Source organism: Leptonotus elevatus, chromosome 3, assembly GCF_054856555.1.
Source record: "Leptonotus elevatus isolate MCC_2025b chromosome 3, RoL_Lele_1.0, whole genome shotgun sequence".
NCBI lineage: Eukaryota > Metazoa > Chordata > Actinopteri > Syngnathiformes > Syngnathidae > Leptonotus > Leptonotus elevatus.
In genome coordinates this window covers 17,070,755-17,082,939 of record NC_141241.1, presented here as the reverse complement: position 1 = coordinate 17,082,939, position 12,185 = coordinate 17,070,755, and the positions used below count along the sequence as shown (strand labels likewise).

The 12,185-nt window shown below is 40.3% G+C and overlaps 1 protein-coding gene across 1 annotated transcript in view; it reads left to right on the top strand.

Moving 5' to 3' along the window:
* The first annotated feature begins 899 nt into the window (after window positions 1-899).
* The window catches only part of cpne7 (copine VII), a 33,490-nt gene continuing 22,204 nt past the window's right edge, over window positions 900-12,185 (top strand). Inside the window, exons 1-7 of the mRNA XM_086070942.1 lie at window positions 900-1,041; window positions 2,503-2,741; window positions 6,221-6,403; window positions 6,513-6,587; window positions 8,031-8,105; window positions 10,713-10,796; window positions 10,882-10,971. Of these exons, the coding sequence (XP_085927068.1) occupies window positions 2,568-2,741; window positions 6,221-6,403; window positions 6,513-6,587; window positions 8,031-8,105; window positions 10,713-10,796; window positions 10,882-10,971 (681 nt within the window). The 5' untranslated portion in view covers window positions 900-1,041; window positions 2,503-2,567. The remainder of the gene's footprint in view (window positions 1,042-2,502; window positions 2,742-6,220; window positions 6,404-6,512; window positions 6,588-8,030; window positions 8,106-10,712; window positions 10,797-10,881; window positions 10,972-12,185) is intronic.

Genomic DNA, 12,185 nt, shown 5'->3' with positions numbered 1-12,185 from the left:
TTCGGCGCCACACGCCGGCTTGAGTGACACATCTCCAAATTGTGCTTTTGTCTCAATTTGCAGCCACTTTCTTGTTTGTCTTTGGTCACCTACGGCCCCCACTCTCACCCCCCCCCCCCTCCCAATCCCCCATACGCTCTAAAAAATATTACGCAACGGGTTGAGATAAATTCATGAAAATAATGCATTTGTGGGTGTATTGCGGAGCATACATCAACACTGCGTGGAAACAATGCGTTATACAACTCATGTTGCCGTTAAATGAGAAAAGAGCCTCGCAGTGGGTCAAATCATGAATGCGGGAAATGCACGTCTCATCCACAGTTTCGCGCAGAAACATGCACCTGGCAATCTTGATTTGAGGAACTCTTTGCTATAACATCCCCAAATCACTAATGTACTTCTTCTTCTTTTTTTTGTCTGTGCAACGTGATTTCTTCAACATATACCAGCATCATTATGTATGGCTTGTGCATGAGTTTCATTGTTGTAAAAGCAACATGATGCAAATTTGATTGACACGTGAGTTAAAACGATTCACATCAAGTGAAGATGTAGAAAGCATGGAATATGAATTTGCAGTGTTTTTTTGTTTTTGTCACAGCATCATTGGCTCCTGTCCTTTTATTTGAATATTTAGTGTGAATTTGCATGTCTCATTTGTTTTTACCAAGCATGCAGGCTTGCTTTTAAACTCCAACTCTTCGTGTAAAAAGGGAACAAGCCCAGCCCCTCTCTCTCTCTCTCTCTCTCTCTCTCTCTCTCTCTCTCTCTCTCTCTCTCTCTCTCTCTCTCTCTCTCTCTCTCTCTCTCTCTCTCTCTCTCTCTCTCTCTCTCTCTCTCTCTCTCTCTCTCTCTCTCTCTCCATTTTTTTCTACACACCGTGGCGACCAATGAGGGCGGCAAATGAAGCTGCTGCTTTACGGGAGAGCATCCAAACGTGGCACACTACGAGAAGAGTAAATAAAGAGTGAAGAGTGACATGAATGTATCTCACTGAGGGAATGAGGAGCCTGGATTTTTGAACCCCTGGACAAATAAGTAAGTAGACGTCTTCTATTGTCTTTACTAGAAATATTGGTGTCATATGTTGGAAGCAGAGTAGTAAATGTTGAGTTTTTTAAAAATATTTTTTATTTATGAGTCATATATATATATATATATATATATATATATTTGACTCACTTGGTGTTGCTTGCCAGTTTAGCAGAAACAGATGCACCGTGTTAATTGAGAATTTTTGCAAAGCTCTTCTGAGTAGTTTTTGGGTCACCATTTGGTTCCCGGCACTGTCCACGCTTAATATATATATATATATATATATATATATATATATATATATATATATATATATATATATATATATATATATATATATATATATATATTTATATATATTTCAATGTGGCAGTGCGGGAAAAGATCCAGCAGATGGTACTGTGGTTGGGAAAAATACTATTATTTGTTTGCAACATGTATGCCTTTTTTCCCCCAGAGAATTAATGTGAGTAGCACTGAAAGCAAATCAATGTAGTTGTCATGCAGTGGAGAAGGACTGTTACCTCAGGTTCCAGGTTCAAAGCTGTATGGAGTGTGCATGTTCTCGCTGTGGCTGTGTGACTTCACTTTGGCTTCCTTTTGCACGAATTGCTAAAGTGTGCAAATGTGTGAATGCGAATGTCTACTCTGTGTCACTTCAGGGTGTCCATCTCCTCGCACCCGAAATCAGCTGGAAATAATCACGTCTGGATGCATAAACTTGTTCGATAATCCATATCGCCTACGGCGGTGTCTTGAGAAACAACCTTTTGAGATACAAGCTGCCTTTCGGATTTTGTTTCTGCTTTGACTTGCAAGCAACAATTTGAGATAGGAGTGCTGTATGATGGTAGTGAACTCTACTCGGCTTACGTGGCACAACACATAGATCGATATTATAACAATAATCAGGGGCATGCATTCTAGACTAATATTTCTTACTCAGGAGCTGAGAGTAGATACTGTATTATACTGCCCCTAGGTGGCCAAGACAAGCACACCGGAAGGAGTGGAACAATATCTATTGAATTGAAGCAAGACATCTTGCAAAAAAAACATTAGCATAATTATTATAAATTATTATACATTTTTGTAGAGTGCAATATAATATAATACTATTTAAATTTAAATTAAATTTTAATTAAAAATGCACTTGTATATATATATTTTTAATCAGATAATTGCTTTCTCTCTCTCTCTCTCACTCGCTCTTAATAAATAAATAAATAAATAAATAAATAAATAAATAAATTCTATATATATTTGTATATAATTTTGACACGACTGTATCCATCTAGGAATGTAATCGAGAGTCCCTAAAAGCCTGCTTCCAACCACCCCTCATAAGAGGTGAAATAATATGCCCCACAAAAGTCCCCCTTGGGACCAAATAGGAATCTCTGCTCAGTTGTCTCCTGTCAGCCTCCTTTGCCTATAACCACTTCCTGTTCTCATCCCTCACAGTTTTACAGAGCACATCTCCTACTACTTGTTTGCTGCTCGGCTGCTCCTTTCGTCCCCGGGCCAGGATGAATGACATTCAGGAGGCCACCTCCCCCGCCACCAGTCTCGGTGGTCCGGCAACATGCGTCTCCAAAGTAGAGCTGCGGGTGTCTTGTAAAGCTCTACTGGACCGAGACACTCTGAATAAATCAGACCCTTGCGTGATTCTCATGGTACAGACCAACGGACAGTGGACGGAGGTGAAAAACTTTGATTTTATTTTGTCATAGTTTTGGTGGATGCTAATGTCAGTATTGTGTGGGATTGTAGGGCTTCCCGCAGAGAAATTAATTTTTTGAAAAAAATGATTTCGCCACAATTTTATACCTCTTTACTCATTTTCATACTAAATCGATCTTACGTAAATTCATATTTTCTCTGGCCCGGCAGTATATTAGACTAGTTATGAGCATGTCTAAATCACTGCTGGTTGGTTCGAGGTTCGAACCCTCCATCCTTACTGTGTTGAGTTTACATGTTCTTGTGCTTCCACATTCCAAAAAAACATGCGCGTTGTGTAAATTCAATTCAATCTAAATTCTCCATCGTTGTTGGTGTCCTGGTCCAGGTCATAAATTGCTCAGTTTTTCATACGATTTCCTACTAAGAGTGTTTTGACTTGTTAATATACAGAGCGCTTAAGTTGTGCTCCAGCTTCAACGTTTATTTTCTTGGACTGCTCCCAGGCTGAGTGTAGGAGGCAAGTCTGTCATTTCACTGTTAAGTTTTGAGCATATGCCAACAACAATGGAGGTTATTCAGTTACAACTTTCTCATTCTTTTAATAAAAAAAAAAAGAAAAGAAGGAAATTGGATGTCAAAACTAACTTTAGATTACTGCCTATGAATATGGTGTATTTAGATGCAAATTTTCAGAATGATGGGGAAAAAAACCTTGGCAGGGAGCAATGAGGGCAGATATGGATTTTTCTGGCTGTAATCTGAGACACGCTTGTCAAATGGAATAACTGACCTGAGTTCAGTGTGGCATGAACACAGCAGAATGTCTACATAAAAAGTCGACACGTTTAAATGCCAAGTTTTTGTGATATTAGAATGAGATCACGATGAATAATTTCAAAACGTTTCCACCATTAATATGGCTTAAACCCTTTACAACTCAATTGATTTTTTTTTTTCAAGAAGTAACAGTAAACTGCAATAAATTTTGGTTGCACAAGTGTACACACCTTTTTATACCTGCACTGTATACAAGTCACATTCAAAAGTCATGTTAAATGGGAGTCAGCACGCACCTGCCGCCATTTACTAAATTGCTCTACCTAACCCTAAATAAAGTTCAGCTGTTCTAGTAGGCCTTTCCTGACACAAACGCATGAAGGATTTGTGCTCACACTGACTGTTATTTTTGAACCGTTGGTAATTCTCTTCACCTTGACTAAGGCCCTAGTTCATCTGAAGAAAAACAGCCCCAAAGCATGATGCTGTCATCACCATGTTTTAGTGTACTAGTGATTCGTTTATATCACAAAACCTGGCATTTGAACAGGGGTGTGTTGACTTTTTCACCATTCGCCACCATGCAACTTTCTTCAGAGACTACTCACTTTTTTCTTTCGGTTAATTTCCAGCTGAAATGCTCATTTTGATTTGTTGCCAACCAGCCGATGCATGTAAACAACCTTCATGTGTCCATGCTAATGAATGTGTTCAAAAAACAGATGTTGACGTGCGTCAAAGGGTACCACGCTGGTGGTTGATCAAACTATCCGGATAAAAGTCTTTGAGAAGAACTGATTAAAAGGAACTTTAATTTCCCATGGCAGGGACGTGTCTGTAGCGGACGCTTCATACCTACAACAACATCACATTCTTTGGCACGAACCCATCCTCTGTTGCCTAGATTAAGTGTCATCAACAAACAGACTCATCAAACTCATCCCAAATCTGTCCATCCAGATGGCACAATGTGAGGAGGAGGAGGATGGTGAGGAAAGAAATGATGAAGAGACGTGGCTATCCTCCACACATTTGTGGATTTTTGTGGTGGTAACATATCCTCTGTTATTTGCTGACCCCCCCACCCCCACCCCCCACTTATTTGCTGTTTTTATGCTCAGTCTACAGCCATGTTCAAAGGTGTCCTAACATGAGTTTTGCAGCGACAACAACCATCCACTGGATGCCCTAATACTGTATCCAAAATATTTTTGGGGTAAAATTTCGCCTTATTGTACAAATGCAGGCTCCACAAGATGGACTACTGTGAGCCCAGTTTCAAACGGACGGATTTTGGTGGGCGTGGCCAAAGCTCGCCTGATTCCAAGCGCTTCTGTTTACAAAATGAGTTGGGCGTGGCCAACCTGCTTTAGTCTACACACTGTGTTTCATGTCTGCACCTGAAGAAATATTGATAGGCTACATGCTTTTTTGCTTTTCAGTTTCAATAGATGTACCTTTTATGTACAAAATGCCATTACAACAGGCATAATTAATGACATTATTCTCTGTCTCGCCCGCCTCGGCAAAATCGGTTGCCGCTTCCTACATGGTGGTCCTTCCACGGAGCCTGCTGGCTCGCAGAAGCTGGCGGGCCCCGGATGGGCGGCGGCGGACCTTCGTGAGAGAAAGAGCGGAGGTCCCTGCTTAGCCGCCGGTGAGACCAGCCAGTCAACGCTCTCTCTCGCAAAGGTCCCTCGATGGCCCGCCTCACTGACGAACGGCTTCCACGAGGAGCCGATGGCTTCCGCGAGCCGGCGCCGCGGGGCACGGCTTGCGCGGCCCTTGTGATTTATTTTAAACCATGTGTCGGTTTTCCTCAAATACAAACACAGAGCACATATAGGCAAACATCACAGTCACATTCACTGCGATGGGCAATTTGGAGACTTCGATTAACCTAACATGCAGGTTTTTAGATCGTGGGAGGAAACCGGAGTACCTGGAGAAAACCTCTATACTCTGTTCCGTTCATATTATTTCCTCTCTTTTTTTCGTCATATGGAATTAGGTTGCCATTTTGGACGACCCATCAGGCTTCCCACTCCATCTTCCTCTGTTGGTCTTTGTTTTCTCTCTCTCTCTCTCTCTCTCTCTCTCTCTCTCTCTCTCTCTCTCTCTCTCTCTCTCTCTCTCTCTCTCTCTCTCTCTCTCCCTCCAGCCCTCCCTCCCTCCCTCCATCCCTCTCTCTCTCTCTCTCTCTCTCTCTCTCTCTCTATCTATCTATCTATCTATCTATCTATCTATCTATCTATCTATCTATCTATCTATCTATCTATCTATCTATCTATCTATCTATCTATTAGTGTTTAGAGAATTTGACCTTCATCACACTGGACAGTTTGGATATATTTATGCATTGGGAGAGCAAAAATGTTCCGGGACGAGCAGATGGGGCCTCAGATAGCTCAGCTTTCTTGTCAGGCAGTCGAAGTCAGACACGGACGTCGTCTGTGTACTCAGATTAAATGTCAGAATCCTCCAATCTTCTCTCATATCTTCCTCTTGACTGAGCGTGATAAGAGATTGGGTCCAGCTCAATAATAGCACATTTGTTTGATGACGTCTCTCTCCTTTGTGAGAATATAATTGCAAAGTTGTGACTGACCCTTTGGTCGACCAAAGGCTGCCTCTCCCTTCTGACATCGATTCAGTCGTGATTGATGTAAAGGAAATGTCAGCAGCGTGCAAAAGTTGAATTGGGTATATTTTCTCTCAGCTGGACAGGACAGAAGTGATCAAGAGCAACTTGAACCCTGTCTTCGCCAAGGTTTTCTCCTTGGATTACTACTTTGAGGAAGTACAGAAGCTGCGATTCGAAGTGTACGACATCCACGGCACTCACAGCATCGGAACGCGTGATGATGACTTCTTGGGTGGGGTGGAGTGCACGCTCGGTCAGGTACGTGGGAATTACACACAAATCCTGTCGAATCATTCGCTCGTCACATGAATCGCTGTTTTTTTGGGGGGGATGTGTAATTGAGCCAATCGTTCCGTGCTTTCTGCAGATTGTGGCCCAAAAGAAGATGGTGAAGCCGCTACTTCTCAAGTATGGAAAATATGCTGGCAAATCCACCATCACGGTAAATCATTTAAACTTGTAACCACATTACTTTGTCAGCAGATATACACACTGTCATTTTTCACAGTTGCAACATTCATTTCAACCCAAAAGATCATCATTCATCCGACTCCAGAAATTAGACTTTTGGTGCTCCTAATAAAAATAAGTTTGAGTAGTTCATCAACACAAATGGTCAAATCTGTCTTCATTAACTTTTGTTGGGTTATTAATCTGAATTCTCTTAGTTTGATTCTCCTTATTAAAGAGAAGTCAACCCCGCAAAAAGTTATTGACAGTAATATGTTTTCTGCAGAGTACAGACCCACTAGTCTAAATAAGGTATTTTGGTTAATATTGTGTTAGTGGAATATGAGTTAAGCAGCAAAATCCAGCAGTTTTTATCAATATCACAAGGCGGCCATTTTGCCACTTTCTGTCGAGTGAAAATGAAATCCCAGTTTGCTCAGGTCTCTGGTAACAACCAATCACAGTTCAGCTTCACAAAACAGGTGAGCTGCGATTGGTCGTTGCCAGATCTCTGGGCAACTGTGACGTCATCTTCAGTCAACAGCAAGTGGCAAAATGGTCGCCCGTTGAGATGGATTTTGCTGCATAACTCATATTCCACAAATGTAATATTAATCCAAATGTCATGTTTAGACTAGTGAGGTGTGTAAATTTTTAATTTTTAAAGGCTTTATCAATTAAAAACGCACGCAAATTCGCAGGTGAATTAATGCTTTTCTAAAAAAAATAAACATAAATTGCTCCAAGTCCTTTTATTACTTTTTATTCCATCCTGAAGTTTTCCTTTTTATATTAGCAGGCAAAAAGGCTGAAATATTTTCTTTTATGACAATCATAATGTGTATGCTATTCAGTTTTGGTATTCAGTATTTGACGTTAATAGAAGTCTCTTTACACCACACGTCACGGAAAACTCTCATTTCTCACAGAATTCATGTCCCCATAATGCAGCAGCTATTAGGCAATGGCCCATTAAGTGTGTTTTTCCGCGCGTGTACCTTCGACATCCCTTTAACAGACAGATACATTCATAAATCGGAGCCCTTCAGTGCTCTCATGTCTTGTTTTAAGTGTCCGGCAAAGCAGTTTTAATTAAAAGTTTAATGAAACACTTCACTATCCGCAGTCTACCACAAAACCGCCGTTATGGTTGCGCTTTTGATGAAAAATGAAGCTCCATAAGCGGACTGCGGTTGATTCTCGTTGACGTTCCCTGCTTGTGACTGGCGACCAGTCGTGCATGGGTGAACTGGTCACTTGTGTGGATGTAATAGTGACAATGATTATAAAAGGTGTCACAAGATTTCATATTTTCACCGACTGTTATTTTTAGCATGACGTTGACTTTATAAGCGTAGGTCACGTGTATCTTTTGCATGAGTGGTGAAGGTCTTAAATATGTCACATCGTAAAATGAAATCTTATCTCCTCTCAGGTGCATGCGGAGGAAATTTCCGGCAATAATGGCTATGTGGAGCTGTCCTTCTGTGCCAAGAAGCTTGACGATAAGGTGAGCGGGGCGCACATTTTTATTTATTTTTTGCATGCACATCTATCATTCAACAATCGAATGTGATTCAATGGCAGAGCTGTAGCAAAATCTCTGTCGCAATTGTGTTAATTCGGTTTATTCTGTAAAATAACAAATAAAAAAGTGTTAGCCAAACGGCAGCTCGTATCTCAAAACACTTGTAACCCACGTCACTCGTATCGTAAGGCGCCGCTATCAACACATTGTATCACATCTAATTTCACATCAGAGATGGCCAATGCTGACCTGAGCTGTTCTTCATCACATTGTCAGATTTAGTTCTCTTCTTTTTTTTCTTCTTTTTTTTCAATCAAAAAGACAGCTGGAGTTTATTTCCAATTGAACTGCGATGCTGTGAAAGTGCTTCATGTTCTCCGGAGGAGCCTTGTGCGCTCGGCTCAGAGCATCTCGGCAGTACTGGATAAAAAAAAACTTTTTGCACACAGTGTTGATTAAAAAAAAAATCCAAAATTACACTTTACAGCCGCTCCTGAGACTGAGCTGATCGAGGGCCTTGATTAGAAATCACGTCCTCTTTTGCATGTGATATTTGCTTGATAGAATCTTATGCTACTGAAACTTAATTCAATCATCGCCTGCCTAATTTATTTTAGGAAAGAAAATGATTAGGTTTTGAAATCGTTGTGCTTGTCAGCGTGGGAACAAACAATAGGCGGCTTCCAAAATGCGATGCTAAATATCAAGCTCACCTTGCATATTATTAACATGATGTTGTTTGTTGTTGCACACACAAAATGTTTTTGGGACTCTGGGCCATGGGGAAGATACAAAAAAAAAGTAATAATTCGTCATATTTTTCGTCAAATCCAGATGAAAATAAAACGGGAAACTAAAATAAAAGCCATTGATTGAGACGATGATGATAAATAAACGACTGACACTTTTGTCAATGACTAGAACGAAAACAACGTAGTGACAATTTAATCATAAGGATGAATGAAACACACTTTTTTAAATAAATTAATCTCAGGCAATTATGCAAAACATTTTTTGATTAAAAAGTTTTAAGACAACCTATTGTCAGTTCAACATATTTCATTGAAACAAAGTTGAATAAAGACGTCGTGTTAAATGTGTCTTGCATGTTAAACTACAATTACAAATAGGCGTGTTCTAATTTTCTATATCGAAGTTGAAATGTAAAAATGTATCTTTTAATTGGATTAAAACTAAAATACAATCATATGAGTAAATCATGACAACAACATGAATTGATTTAAGTCAAAAGACTATAACTTGAAATAAATTAAAATTTCTTGACAAAATTAAAACTGTTCAAATGACGATGTTAAAACTCAAAAGAAGCATCTAAACTGTCCATTTCTGCACGTTAAAGTCATATACAGCGCATGGAAGTAATTTTCTTTGCCACTTTTAGCAGAGCTCGTGACCTCATGATCTTGAGCCTCTCGTTGTCGTCCTCATCGATTATATCATTGCGCTAGATCCTCCTCAAGCAGGATTGATTTCACACTTTCCATTCCGCACCTTGAGATACGTGAAGTGACCCGACTTACAATGAGTAGTTTTATTCTTGACGAGCTGTTGTTTTTAGGTGTGTGTGTGTGTGTGTGTGTGGGGGGGGGGGGTGTGGGGGGGGTGTGTGTGTGTGGCAACAGGTTGGAGTGATCACACACACACACACACACACCCACACCCTCAGGCAATTACACTGAACGTCACGGGGGAATTAACAATAAAATATCCTATTTACACATAATGACTTGTGCCAGTTGATCATTCATTCAGCTCGTTGTAATTATCCCGAGATTACATTTGGACTTGTCCGATCTGTCCGTTGCTATGACAACAAAGACAGGATGCTGCAGCTCCTTACGCTCTTGTCCCTCAGGAGAGGTATCGGGCTAATGTGGCAGGAAATGCAGCCTTAACTGTCTCATTTGTTGTACAAGACAACACACGCACTTGCACGAACCATAAACAGGAAAGGAAAAAATATAATATAAAATATTTGCCCTCCCCACTCATGTCAGTCGGGTTAGCAGTTTTGGAGCTATTTTCCAAAATAATGAAATGTAAATTCTCTCAGTGAGCTTTCCATATTGTAAATATACCAGCTATAAGTTGCAATACGCCGAAGTGTGTTGTTGGAGACAATGATCTGTGGCCGCGTATTTAATTGGCAATATCGAAGCGGAATAGCGCGATGTGGAAGCTCGCGTGTGAAAACACCGCCATCGACGATCATTTCGCGCGCTTCTCCGAAGGTGGAGGCACCTCGCGGCGCAGTCAATGTTTGTGCTGCTTCTCTCTGACCTTTAATCACAGACACAATTACATCTGCCTCCGCAATCAGCGGCCATAAATCAACCTCAACAAGCTCTCTCGTTGATATTTGCTTGCAAATGTCATGGAGATGATTGTTGGAATAACCCATCATTATTTTACACTTCTTGGTAATGTTGCCTCAGCCTCGTGATGAGTTTGAAAAGAAAGCAGCCAAATGATGTATGAAAAAGATGACACTGTTCAATTTCATTTTCAGCTTCTTCTTTTTTTCTCGGCCAGACACTTTAGTCACGTCTCCTTTTTCTGCTTCCTCAGGACCTTTTCAGCAAGTCTGACCCCTTTCTGGAAATCTATCGTATCAACGATGATGAAACGGAGCAGCTTGTTCACAGAACGGAGGTAACGCTATCATCTTTATGGTTGAGTCGTTGACATCCCTCCTGACAATTACGTGGCTGAATGTCTTGTCTTCCTCCTCAAACAGGTTATAAAGAACAACCTGAATCCTGTTTGGGAGCCTTTCAAAGTGTCTCTTATATCCCTGTGCAGCTGTGATGAGGAGAGGAAGCTTAAGGTGAGCGACCCCCAAAAATATTGCAATTTCTTTTCATGCTTTGACTCAGCTGGAATCATAAAAGCGAGGAAATGAGAAATAGCAACTGCCGGTGGTACAATAGTTATATGTTCAATGGCCACAATATTGGGTATGAGCCAGTACTAAACCTCCAAACAGTCAAAAACATTTTTCGTTGTTGGCTATAATGTGATGAAAGTCAAGTTGAAGTTTGTTGTTGTTGTTGTTGTTTTTTTAAAGGACTGTCATGGCATTTCACATTGCTAGGCAGAGAGCCTGCCGCCATTCTACGTCACTACGCAATGAATGCGTTGCACTGTAGAAAAAAAAATAAAAAAATTGTTTTCCTGCAGCTGGGGCGCCAGAAAAATACAGTGAAATAACAGAAAATTACCGTTACAGTTACAGTTTTTAACAATCATTTTAACAAGATTGTATGTAATATAACAGTATATGACAAAAAAACAACAACAATGTGATTAATCTTTCAAAAAAGTAATTTTCTGTTTTTTCACAATATTTTTCTGGCGGTCACCCCAGCTGCCAGAAAATTGCTGTTTTTTGTTTGTTTGTTTTTTCACGAGAAAGTCATTTTCTGTTATTTTACAATATTTTTTCTGGCGGTCACCCCAGCTGCCAGAAAATTACCGTTAAAAAAATATAAAATTACGAGAAAGTAATTTTCTGTTATTTCACAGTATTTTTCTGGCGCCCACTCCAGCTGCCGGAAAATTACCGTATTTTTTTACGAGAAAGTAATTTTCTGTTATTTCACAATATTTTTCTGGCAACCCATCTGCCGGAATATTACCGTTTTTCCTTTTATGATCAGGCATCATAGGCAGATTAAAAAAATGAAGCATGCCTCTTTCACTGTTTTTATGTCACTTGGGCTTTGATTGTATTTGAGGATGGACTTGCCACAGGTCTCGTTTTTGGTAATATATTTCAGTATGTGTATGTCATGTGACATTAGTGCTGCAATGTTGGTGTATCTTGTATATTTTTAGAACTTCTATGATGAATGAAGTTCACACATAACATTTAGGTACCACCGGTTTGAAACCTTTAAGACTAGCTCGGAATAATCGAAGCTAGCAAGGCTAGCTGCTATGCTCTTCCATTACCAGCCCATTTTCATATTGTCGGACCCGCGCAGATGTACGAAGACAACGTGTTATAGTCTTCCAACAATATCAGATGTTGTGAGGTGT